Here is a 13,169-nt window from a genome sequence, read left to right on the forward strand (position 1 = left end):
TACATATACCAGACGCAATGCACAGTTCACTTTATAGGGTGGGTGATGTGCTGCACATTTTCAGGATTTTCTTTGTCATTTTTAACGTTTTCAGCTTTTGTGTTGCATTCAAAATATGATTGTGGAAAACTTTTGTTTTCCATGTTTGTGAATTGCCATTTAGTTTTTGTTCCTATAAATTAAAGTTTCAGTTGTCTATTTTGGGTAAATCCTGTTTTTAAGTCTTCTGTTCAATTTCCTTATTATCTTCTACCAGAATCCTGAGCAGGGCTGAACAGATATAGTTTGCCTATAAATAGAAACTATCTGCTAAGCAAGGTAAAAGAAATCCAAAGACGCTTAAGTACATTTCAATCAAAAAGATTTTTTTCCCCTGTCTCCAGCTCATGTTCTTACCAGAGGAGACACAGGAGGGTAGAACTCTTTCCCTCAAGTACTTCAGGAGCTAAATAGTATCGGAATTACTCAAGATGGGATCTTAAAATTACACTGTATACCTGTGGTTGGATTTCTCTCATTTTTAGTGCAGTAAATAGTGGGAATTTGTACTAAATATGGAATAAATGTAAAATGAATATCCACTACTTTTCCACAGCTCCAGTCACCCAATTTTAATCCTGACTTTGGGTTTTGAATGTGTGGAGTTTGTATGTTCTCTTTATGGCTGAATGGCTTTTCACTGGATGATCCAATTTCCTCCCTCATGCTTGTATGTTAGTCGACTGCTATAATAAGTGAATTGCAGGAACATTGGAAGTAAGTTGGTGGGGATTTTAAAAAAAATTGTTTAGAGATACAGCAATGAGCCTTTGCCACCCAACTATACCTATGTGACCAATGTGGAAGGAAAAATGGGGTTTGAATAGATGAAGGCTTTGTGGTTAATGGTGGACTGAAGCGTCTGTTTCCATACCATACCAGTCTATAATTCAATGAATTCACTGCATCTTTTGCAGTATGTAGCAGTATCATTAGGTCAGCATATCGTTTTAGCTATGTTTCAACTTCTGCTGCCCGGGTGCTTGGCCTCCATATTCAATGAATTATTCTGTTATTATTTCTACCTTCTCCAAGATGGAGTGTCTTCCCTTCCCCTTCTCTTTAGAATTGAAAGCTGAGGAAGTGCTACCTCTGGGACTTGCATTCTCATGTCTTTTCCCATAAAAAAAAACATAGCAGGTGCAACATCTAGCCTTTAACTACTTTCCTTTCCAGCATTCAGGAGCCTAATCACTTTCAGGTGAGACAGTGATCCACCTGCATATCTTCCAATGTTGTATACAACGCACAGTACGGTCTCTACATTGGAGAGACCAGATTCATATTAAGTTGCCACTTTTGATTAGTTTGTGAGTGTGACTAAGTTTTATGTTGCCTTTCAATTTAATTCTCCATGTCATTCCCACTTTGATTTCTATTTTTGGTCTCCACTGTTCCATTCAAATCAAACATAATTTTTTTCTCCCCAGAACCATTCTTAAAGATCATTAACCAGACAATCAGTGCCTTTGCCATGAATCACTTTTCCTTTGTATGAAGCTCTGTGTTTCACCAGCACGTCACCCAAACAAATGTCTTTTGTTTAGGAAGCAGATTAAATTGTCATTATTCCCTTGCACTTTGAGCTCTAAAGCCATGAATGTTGATGGGTGAAAAGAAACATCCTCTGGTACCTAACTTCCCAGAGAAATGTTAGCGGTAGTTTCAAGCCAGAAAGTCCCTCAGTCATCTGAAAAGCAAGTTCGATTGTGATCATTAAGCAAATGTTCAGATAGCCTAATCCTACTTGGGAAGATTACTCTTGTCAAATTGATAGAAACCTTTGAAAAGAAATTCAGCAACATCAAATTCTGTAATGTTGCTGCCATGAGTTTGACCACTTATGATTGAGGATTCATCATTATTTGCAAGTAATTCTTTCAGCTTTTCTACAACAAGACCATAATCTTTAAGGAAAGGCTATGAATTCCCCCACTCCACTATGCAGACAATTGAGACATTACAGAACTGAGAAATACTGAACTATTTACCACTGTAATTGTGGGCATCCTACTAGAGGCTTGCCTTATTTGTGCTTACAGCATTGGCATTTTTAGACTGTGGTTCATGATGACTCCACTGAAGTTGGACCAGCTCAGCATGGGTTTCAGCAGTCTGGGCCAGCTAGCTGTAAAGTATTTACAAGACTAATTATGGAAAGTTGTGAAGGAAGAACCAGCATTGGTCCCTAGAAAGAAGCCAGTATTTTTATTTATATGTTAAAGGTGGAAATGAACTCTGTCCCTGTAACTTGTACTTGTATGCTTCATCACTTGCCTGTTTAAATAGTGAGAATGATCAAACTCAAAATTATTGCAAACCCCCCTTATGGCCATGGTTAGCAAGTGGAAAGGAAGACCTCCATCTTGTGTTGCGTACCATCCCGACTTGGACATCTATCATTGTTCCTTCTTTGTTGTAATGTCTAAATCCTGAAATGCTCTACCCATTGTAGCTAGGGCGCAGAAGTTTAAGATGGCACAGTACCATTTTCTTGAGAGCATTTAGAGCTGGGCATTAAACTCCGGCCTTGCCAGTGACATCAATATCCTGAAAAATGAAAAGGCTCAATCTCGGCTTCCAAACAGATTTTTCTGAATAATATAGTACCCATTTAGCAAATGTTTTCATCATTTTAATTAAAATAAATCTTTAACTTGCAGTCGGCTTTGACAGTGATGTCATGGCAGGAATATTGTCTTCCCAATTTCCCCCTTCTAAAGCCACATAATTGTTACTTAGTGAGTGGGTTTTAAGACTTGCTGCTTATTTTTAAGTATCTATTTTTAATGTTACTGAGCCATCATTAAAAGAATACTTTTCAATGCAAATATTACAATTGATAAGCAATAGATAACCTCGATCTGGAAGTAATTTAAAAAAAATTATTAGTCTTTTTGTTTCCCAAAATGTGAGAATATGGCAAGATTTTCCAAAACAAGTATCATGGCAAACAGAATATCTAATGTTTACCATTGTTTCCTTGTAGTCGCAATTCATTGCAGATAAAATGCAGGTTCTGATTATTTTCATTTGAACCATTTACATTCTGAAGTGAAATTATTTCATTTCTGTGGGGACATGGGCTATATTCTGTCTGAGGTGTGCTAAAATGTCAAGCTGTTAACACAAATACAAAGATGTATGACTTGACATTTTCATGTGGTTTTCTGCAATTCGAGGTTAGTTTTTGTATAGTAGTAAAGCTAATTTGGAAGTATGGGAATATTATATTGTATCATAAGCAGTCTAGCATTAACTGGTTATGATGTTCAAGAAGTATTAAATTCTTGATGTGCCCGGCTTGTATTTACTTAACAAACTCATTCTTCAGTAATTGGATGAACCTCCGTGATGCCGAGACAGGAAAAGTTTTGTGGCAAGGCACAGAAGATCTCTCATTACCAGGAGTGGAACATGAAGGTATTTTATTCGATTCTATAAAGTTGCAATGAGTTATCCTCAGTAATGTGTTAGAATATATAGGTAAAGATATAGATAAAAACATTTTTTTGGATTGAAATTTAGATCTCGCAGAAGACCCAGAGCAAGATTTGTTACTCATTCTTAATCGTGGTAAACAATGATTCAACAACACCATCAAGTTAACCTTTCCCAAGTTCAATTTTGAAGTCCATTTGTGGTAAAAACAGTTTTTCCTAGGTTTAATTTAACATTTCTTTAGAAGTTTTCTGTCTATTGTCTTCCATATACTCTAGAAAACTATAAAACAATTAGTTGATGCTATATATAGTTATTTTTCTAGCATTAGCTTTCTCTTATTGATTACTAATATTGATTGAATCAATCTTGAGTGAGCAACCTGGGCAATTTTAGTCCTAAAAGTGAGTGGATTTAATGTTAAAATCGGAATCAAATGCAGAAATGGGTGAATTGGATTTTTCTTAGAGATAGACATGTGGCTGCTAACCAGTCGTATCTAGAGCAGGGGTTCCCACCCTTTTTTATGCCAATGACCCCTACAATTAACTGAGGGGTCTGTGTACCCCAGTTTGGTAAGCCCTGCTCTTGAGGAAGGTTGAAATTTAAGAAAGCAGTCAATTTTTGTTTAATAGCATTTTTATTTTGTCTGTTACTACCCCACGAACACTGCCTCCCACCCAAATACCCAAACAAATTCTTCATTATCATTTCTGATTTTTTTTCCCCAGAGCATAATTACTGTTTTAGTATTGAATGAATTTTATCCAGTTGAAATAATTTGGATTATTTTCATTTGGTTAATTTGGATATTATTCTTCAAAGGAGAGCTTCAGCAGTTGCTGCTCAGTTTTTTCACGTCTACTGTCCACTCTTCTCTAGGCTCAAATACTTTTACTGTCTCTTTCCGTACTCGTATCTGACCGTTGTACTTTCCTCACTGCTGTATTGTGAAGAGCAATTTAATACAAATGAAAACAAATTCAAATCCAGTGCCCTTGCAGTCCTTGTCTATCTATCTCTATTCTATGTTGAAATAGTTTGAAAATATTGAGGGAAATGGTAATATTGGTAGCCTTATTTAAATGTCCAACTCATGCACAATAAAAATCAACAAAATTAATTGAATTCTAAACAGTAACAAAGAATAGAATAAGTTGTTGAAAAGTCATGATTGAGTCACACTTTAATGCACTATGTGCTGTTCTAATGTCAAGAATATTGACTTGTAAAAATGACTCGATATTTAAGCTTCCACTTAAAAAGTTGGCAGAAATATTGAATATTACTAAAAAGTATAATATTTAAACTGTGAAAACTGAGAAAGAAGGTTGTGGATTTATGAAAACATGGCTGGAAATTTATTCAAACAAAGATTGATTAACTCTGATATGGACTCTCCTACAGACTATCGGTGGAGTGGAGTTATAATAGATATTATAGATGCAAGAAATATCACATGAAACAATTTGCAGTTTATGGTTACTTGCAGTGAGTTACAGGTTTATCAGTTTCAAACTGGGAACACCAGTTTACCATTCAGCCCAGCATGTTTGCACAGGAGTTTGGACATTTACCTCCATGCTGTGAAAAGATCAGTTAATCCTAAATTCTTTATAGACTTTAAAAGTGACTGCCGTGTGTTAATGACACCAGATATGATTTCAACTATCCTTCTTCATCCATCATCTTAAAACTCTGTCTCTAAATGATTACACTTCAGTAATCTGCCTTGAGGTGAAAAGAACATCAGCTTGTTCAGATTTTCCTGATTGTTATGGCTTCTCAGTTCTGATATAAATTTTATAAGAAAAAATGTACCTTTTCTAGAGCTTCTATATATTTTGTATAATAGAAAGAATTGAATTGTGCAGTATTTTCTAACTAGCCTTTTCCAGGTTTTATACACTAGGATGCTGGCTGGCAGTGTAGTGGCATCAACACTGAACTTTGAGGCAAGTGGTCCCAGGTTTGAATCCGGCCAGCTCCTTGAAAGGCATTCTAGCCATGCTGGGTTGAGTGTCAGGCTAGCAACTTGGCCTCGTTTTTGAAAAAAACAAACAAATGCTAAAGAAACAGCAAGGTTGCTGCCCATTGTGTCACAAGACATGGAAAGGAACAACTACACTAGGATAACATTTTTCAGTTCTTTTCATTTAGTGATTAATTCAATCCCTTAACAGTTTTTTGTGGTTTATTTAACTGCCCGCTTTACTGATTTTTAAAAATAAAATCTATATTCCTTGAACCCCTTGCATTTCAAAAACGTTATGTAGAGTTGTGTTTTAAAGATTTTGTCCACGAAAGACAGCATGTTTTGAATAGTTAAGTCTTTCTGCTTATTTTAAATTATATAAAAATAAAATGAGAGTAAACTAGAATACATTAAAACTCTATGCACAATATTGTTGAACTTTTCCCTTTTGAGAGCAAACCTGGTCCTTTTATTCCTTATGAAACATAAAAACAAATGGTTGATTTTGATCAAAAACATTTGGATTGTCCTTACTTGTTAAAAAATATGAAGTCATTAGAAATTCAAGTTACTGGAGGAAATTTTGCATTCTTTTCTCCTTTTAAATTTAAACATGTATCTTAATTACACATTTTACATGTAATTTGATTTATGTTTGCCTCCTTTAATCACCCACTATGTGTCAACTCATTGTTTATACAGCTAGTAAGTAATTCTGAATTGGAAATTTATATGATTATGAACTAAAGTCTTTTGTTTTGATTTCTATGCAGCTCGGGTTCCGAAAAAAATCCTTAAGTGTAAAGCTGTTTCCAGAGAATTAAATTTTTCTTCATCTGAACAGATGGAAAAATTCAGGCTAGAACAAAAAGTTTTCTTCAAAGGACAGTGCTTAGAAGGTGAATTTCTCATTTATAATTTCACTGTAATATGTTAATAATGCTCTGCACTAATAAATATGCAAATACTCAATTCATGTAATAAATATAAGAAGTAAAAACTAGACTGGAGCAAATCAGCAAGTGAAGCAGCATCTATGGAGGCAATATATGTAAGATAACATTTTGTGTCAGAACTAAGTGGGAACAGAGAGAAAAATAATAAGATTTGGGTATAATTTTTAGACTAACAGCAAACAAAAGATGGTACTTCGCAAATTTAGAAAATTCAATTGGAACTTTCCTCTGGAACTGAAAATCTTGTATGTCAATGATAAAGAATATAAATATACTTGAATAATGATTCTTTACTCATCCATTTATTTTCCTAGAGGTGGCTTCACCTTGTTTAGAAAATCAGATTTGGTGTACAAATTTTCAACAATTTGTTAAGCTTGATGTTATACATTCTACTTTTGTCTTGCACTTGCACAGTGAGAATAATGTTCTCTCAGTATGCAACATATTCACTTTTAGTAGTGTGCTGCTGTGGAAGAAGGGCTTGACTTGATGCCTTTTGCTATTTATTTTTAGTCTGCTGAGCTGATATTTCACGTGTGGTTCTGCTTCACTTTGCACTTCTTGGCTATGGCCATTCACATTACAATATCATAGAGCTAAAATTCAAAAAAATAGCTATATTACAATGCTCGAAATCTTTAAACCTTAGATGGTGCATTTAGATCCAGTGGTTTATTGTGTCTGCTCTTGACTTTAACTTTCCCAGTACAAGAAATATTTGTCAAAACCTCTAGAGTTTGCTTTTCATGGCAAGAGTGTTGAGTGGAAGAATTAAACCATCGTGGTTTCAACAATCCTTCTGAGGGAAGGAAATCTCAACAATTCAAAGTTTCAAAGGTCCAATTTAATGTCGGAGAAATGTATACAATATACATCGTGAAATGCTTTTTTTTTTGCAAACATCTATGAAAAACAGGAGTGCCCCCAAAGGATGAAGAACAGTTAATGTAAGAACCCAATGTCCCCCCTCTCCCCTCCCTCCCATACTTAAGCGGCAGCGAGCAACGATCTGTCCTCCCCCCACCAGCAAAAAAGATAGCATCAGCACCCACCGCCAAGCACTCAAGCGTGAGCAAAGCAGTAGAAAAGACAGACTTGCAGTTACCCCAAAGACTTCAGGTTTCACATGGCATTCGACATACCCTAGGTGCTCTCTCTCCCTATTAAGGAAGAAGGAGTTGTCTCCGTTTTTCCCAGTGAGCGGGGAGACCTAACAAACAACTAGCTGGTTTACAATGTTAAAAGTCCATTACTTCGCTTTTTCCAAGCTCTGTTCCCAAAAATCTCAAAGATCGCGGGTCTTTGAACACACAGCAGTAGATTTTCTGACTCCGCCAATGACACTTAGGTCTCTTGCTGTGACACCAACCCTCGATCCACCCGTCTCCAGAGCCTTGAGATCTTGGGCTTCCAAATCCAAACCAGACTCTCAGGCCGAATCCTTAGTGTACTGAACAACGGCCAGTCCTGAAACCCCAAGAACGGGTCCCATTCCCGCAAAGAACCAAAGTCAGCATGTAACTCCAGGTCAGGGTCTTCAAAAGAACCCTGAAAGGGAAACATAAAGATATTAAAGATGGAAATAGAGCCATCTTAACTTCGCTCCACCTTCTCAATTGTGCACGAAAGTGCAATAACAGCTTCAAATACTAGTCACCTTCCATAGCAAAAATATCCTGGAGTTTAAGGTATCCTATGTGCTTTCTTCAGTTGGACTTTTGTCATAAAACTGCCTGTGGATTGGAACAGTAATGGATTGCTGTTTCGTTTGTATGAAAATCCCAAGGACAAGAACTAGTTGTACATTTGAAAAGTTGGGGATGATCGGGGATAGTCAGCATGGCTTTGTCAGGGGAAATCAACGTAAGGCACAGGAGGATACAGCCCTAATGCAGGCAAATAGGATTAGTGTATATGGGCAAAAAAGTTGTCATGAATGTGGTGAGCCAAAGGGCCCAGTTCTGTACTGGATAACTTTGTGGGTTCTTTGTCTTCTAGTTTTCATAAATAAAACTGGCAATCATTGTCGTCACAAAGGTTCAAGCTGAGATACCTTCCATTGAGCTTAAATCTTTGTGGGAAAGAGGTTTTTTAAAAAATTTCCTGGAGTTAATGCCTTTTCTTTCACACACTTCAAAGTACGTAGATTTATAATCAAAGCATATATGTCACCATATGCTACTCTGAGATTCTTTTTCTTGAAGACATTTCATTTTGAATACAAAGAAACACAGTAGAATCAATGAAAAACCCAACATAAGATATACCCAAAAGACAACAAACTGCTCAAATACAAAAAGGGGGGAAAAAAGCAATAAATATCACAAACAAGAGTTGAAGAGTTCTTTAAAGTGAATCCATAGGTTGTGGGAACAGTTCGGTGTTGGGGTGACTGAAGTTGTCCCCTCTGGTTCAAGAGGCTGATGGTTGAGGGGTAAATAACTGTTCCTGAACCTGGATAGTGGGCGTCCTTGATAATGGTTGCTGCTTTCCTATGACAGTACTCCTTGATTTGAACTGAATTGAATTTACTTTATTATTTACATCCTTTGTATACATGAGTAAAAATCCTTGCTTTACATCTCCAAGTGTGCAATGTACAATATATATAGAAATTTATAATGGTATGTACAACAGGACAGTCAATATAACATAGAAATATAGTTGTATCAGCATGAATTAATCAGTCTGATGGCTTGGTGGAAGAAGCTGTCCCGGAGCCTGTAGGTCCTGGCTTTTATGTTATGGTGCTAGTTAACTTTTTTTCAGTTGTGTTGGTTGGAAGATTATTGACGGAATGCCTTATTCTGCAAGCAATAAGATGGGATTTTATTGTTAGTTCACATATAACATCAGGGACTGAATCATACTTAATATACTCTGACCATATGAAATGCCAGAAGTTATCTTGTAAAATTTATTTAAATATTATAATGAAAATAATATTTGTTGTAGGTAACTTGTTTGAAATTGTTTTTTCAAACTAGAATGGTTTTTCGAATTTGGTTTTGTCATTCCTAATTCAACGAACACTTGGCAATCATTAATAGAAGCAGCACCAGAATCTCAAATGATGCCAGCTAATGTTTTAACGTAAGTAGCCTGTATTATGTCTTGCTGTGTTTATTTTGTTATTGTCATAGAACTAAAAATTGGATTATCTACTGTTGGACTTGATTCCTCTCATTTTTGTTGTTGGGCTCCAATATTTCAAATTTCAAATTTCCTTTTTCAAATTCTTGATAGCTCTTTGCTACAGATAAGTAAATACAAAATTAACAAATAAATATTCATTAATTACCCTTCATGTTCACCTGCATCTATTTTATGATTTGTGCTCACAATAGTAAACTTACGTCAGTTTTCTAGAGTTTTAATCCACTTTTCATAAAATCTTAGGAAGATGTAGCACAGAAAGAGATCCTTCACAACCATGCCAACTGTGAATTATTTAAATATTGAAAATCTGAAAAGAGAGAATTTTGTATACAAAATTGAGGAATACAGATAGAGTAAATGCAAGCAGGCTTTTTCCACTGAGTTTGGGTGAGACTGTAACTAGAGGTAATGGATTGAGTATGATCGAGCAACACACACAAAATACTCAGCAGGCCAGGCAGCTATTACAGAAAACAGTAAACAGTCGACGTTTTGGGCTGTTCGACTCCATTTTGCTGATTAAAGCGTTGAGGAAGATGTGACGAATGCAGAAGGCAAGTACCGACTGTCTTCCTTTTGATTGCTGCTGGAGAAGGAATCTGTGGTTGGCCTAACACTGTGTGGCTCGTGCCAGGTGGGTATGCCTCTCTGCCTCATGTGATGCCCCTCTTTTGGTAAATGTCAGTGATATCGGAAGATGGTATTGTGGTTCTGCATTTATGGATAGGACTATTGCATTTATGGACTGGTCTTTTTCAGTCTCATGATTTTTTTTATATTTTTTTTAATCATCTGTTCCTTTTCTGTTGTGCGAGGGGTTGATGTTGTGTTCTGTTAGCCTTTTTTGAGTGGGAGAGGGATTGTTTTTTTTGGGGGGGTCAGTGTTTCTTGTGTGAAGGGAGGGGTTTTGGGGGTTGATGATCCTGTTGCTGTTTTTTTTGCAGGGGGTGGTTTTGATGTTTCTCTCTGAACGACTTTAATGTTTTCTTTGTTTTGTGGCTATCTGGAGACGACGAATTTCAGAGTTGTATATGGATACGTGCTTTGATAATAAATGAACCTTAGAACCCTTTGAAAAATGACATGTTTAAGGGGAACATGAAGGGAAACTTCACCCTTGAGACTGGTGAGGGTGTGGAGCAAGCTGCTAGTGGAAGTAGTGGATGTGAGTTTGATTTTAACATTTAAAAGAAATTTTGGATTGGGCAGAATAATATTTTGACATGGGCTAGATTAACCAAAAGGCCTGTTTCTGTGCTGTATTGTTCTATAACTTTTTTATGACTCTTAACACTAGCAATATTAAGTAGTCATGAGGAATCTGTGGAGACAAAAACAGCTTGTATTTTAGGTCATCGCCCTCTTGTCAGTACTGACTAACACATACTTTCTCTGTCAATGGTGTTTGACCTATTGAAAGTTTCCAATTTTTGTTTTCATTGAGGGATCTATCTCATTATTCCTACTGTACACCTATTCTCCAAGATTTCTTTTGAAATTTCATTTCATTTGGGATAGGTTCTTTTCAGCTTATGGGTAATTTCACATTTAATTCCTCTGCTAAATCTGCACTGAACTATTGTAGTAATTGCAGTTTCATATTGTTCCCAGTGTCAGTGACAAACTTGAAATTATCCTTATTCCATTCTGTTAGATTTGTATTTGAATCACATGAGCTTTTGTTCTCAAAGGAAAGTATATATAGACCCTAGAAAAGTATTCACCCTTCCCCCCCCCTCAGAAGTTTTCATGTTTTATTATTTTACAACATTGAAACACAGTGGATTTAATTAGGCTTTTTTGACACTGATCAACAGAAAGTGACTCTTTTGTGTAAATGAAATCAGAATCAGGTTTTTTGTCAAATTTGTTAACTTAGCAGCAGCAGTTCAATGCAATACATAATCTAGCAGAGGAAAAAAATAAACAAGTAAATCAATTACGCATTTGGAATAGATTTAAAAAAAGTTGCAAAACAGGTACTGCATTTTTTTTAAAAGGTGAGATAGTGTCCAAAGATTCAATGTCCATTTAAGAATCGGATAGCAGAGGGGAAGAAGCTGTTCCTGAATTGCTGAGTGTGTGCCCTCAGGCCTCCACACCTCCTACCTGATGGTAACAGTGAGAAAAGGGCATGCCCTGGGTGCTGGGGGTCCTTAATAATGGACATTGCCTTTCTGAGACACAGCTTCCTAAAGATGTCCTGGGTACTTTGTAGGCTAGTACCCAAGATGGAGCTGACTAGATTTGCAACCTTCTACAGCTTCTTTCGGTCCTGTGCAGTAGCCCCTCCATATCAGACAGGGATGCAGCCTGTCAAAATGCTCTCTACAGTACAACTATAGATGATTTTGAGTGTATTCGTTGACGTGCCAAGTCTCTTCAAACTCCTAATAAATGTAGCTGCTGTCTTGTCTTCTTTATAACTACATCGATATGTTGGGATCTCTAAAGTGATCTAAATTACAAATGTAATTCAAAAAATAAGTGATTGCATAACTATTCACCTCCTTTAATATGACACAACAAATCACTGGTGCACCCAATTGGTTTTAGAAGTCACATAATTAGATAAATGGAGATCATCTGTGTGCAGTCAAGCTGTTTCAATTGATTGTAGTTTTTAAAAAAAACACCTGTATCTGGAAGGTCCATCTGCTGGTGAGTCAGTATCCTGGCAAAAACTACACCATGAAGACAAAAGTACATTCCAAGCAACTCTGGGGAAAAAATACATCCAAGTCGCTGAATATCCTTTGGAGTGCAGTTAATCATCAAGAAATGAAAAGAATATAGCACCTCTGTAAATCTGTATAGAGAATGCCATGCTCAAAAGCTAATTGACTGTGCAAGAATTGACTTCCAATATAACTCGGAGTCCTGCCATGTGCAGAAGTTCGCTGATGACACGGCCATAGTGGGGTGTGTCAGGAATGGACAGGAGGAGGAGTATAGGAAACTGATACAGGACTTTGTGATATGGTGCAACTCAAACTACCTGCGTCTCAATATCACCAAGACCAAGGAGATGGTGGTGGACTTTAGGAGATCTAGGCCTCATATGGAGCCAGTGATTATTAATGGAGAATGTGTGGAGCAGGTTAAGACCTACAAGTATCTGGGAGGACAGTTAGACGAGAAGCTAGACTGGACTGCCAACACAGATGCCTTGTGCAGGAAGGCACAGAGTCGACTGTACTTCCTAAGAAGGTTGGCGTCATTCAATGTCTGTAGTGAGATGCTGAAGATGTTCTATAGGTCAGTTGTGGAGAGCGCCCTCTTCTTTGTGGTGGCGTGTTGGGGAGGAAGCATTAAGAAGAGGGACGCCTCACGTCTTAATAAGCTGGTAAGGAAGGCGGGCTCTGTCATGGGCAAAGTACTGGAGAGTTTAACATCGGTAGCTGAGCGAAGGGCGCTGAGTAGGCTACGGTCAATTATGGATAACTCTGAACATCCTCTACATAGCACCATCCAGAGACAGAGAAGCAGTTTCAGCGACAGGTTACTATCGATGCAATGCTCCTCAGACAGGATGAAGAGGTCAATACTCCCCAATGCCATTAGGCTTTACAATTCTACCGCCAGGACTTAAGAAT

At 37.0% G+C, this 13,169-nt stretch overlaps 1 protein-coding gene and 1 long non-coding RNA gene across 3 annotated transcripts in view; one reads left to right on the forward strand and one right to left on the reverse strand.

Annotated features, from left to right (window-relative positions):
- pde6d (phosphodiesterase 6D, cGMP-specific, rod, delta) overlaps window positions 1–13,169 on the forward strand; it is a 62,179-nt gene that overhangs the window by 34,415 nt on the left and 14,595 nt on the right. For both annotated transcript variants that reach the window (XM_073041143.1, XM_073041142.1), the window contains 3 exons: window positions 3,374–3,462; window positions 6,229–6,354; window positions 9,402–9,507. In XM_073041143.1, coding sequence (XP_072897244.1) covers window positions 3,381–3,462; window positions 6,229–6,354; window positions 9,402–9,507 — 314 coding nt within the window. In that variant the 5' untranslated portion in view covers window positions 3,374–3,380. The remainder of the gene's footprint in view (window positions 1–3,373; window positions 3,463–6,228; window positions 6,355–9,401; window positions 9,508–13,169) is intronic.
- The window catches only part of LOC140725543 (uncharacterized), a 50,831-nt gene continuing 46,771 nt past the window's right edge, over window positions 9,110–13,169 (reverse strand). Inside the window, exons 3-4 of the long non-coding RNA XR_012098370.1 lie at window positions 9,771–9,880; window positions 9,110–9,221 (exon numbers count right to left, since the gene is read on the reverse strand). This is a non-coding gene — a long non-coding RNA (uncharacterized lncRNA). The remainder of the gene's footprint in view (window positions 9,222–9,770; window positions 9,881–13,169) is intronic.

Source organism: Hemitrygon akajei, chromosome 3 (assembly GCF_048418815.1).
Source record: "Hemitrygon akajei chromosome 3, sHemAka1.3, whole genome shotgun sequence".
Taxonomy (NCBI): domain Eukaryota; kingdom Metazoa; phylum Chordata; class Chondrichthyes; order Myliobatiformes; family Dasyatidae; genus Hemitrygon; species Hemitrygon akajei.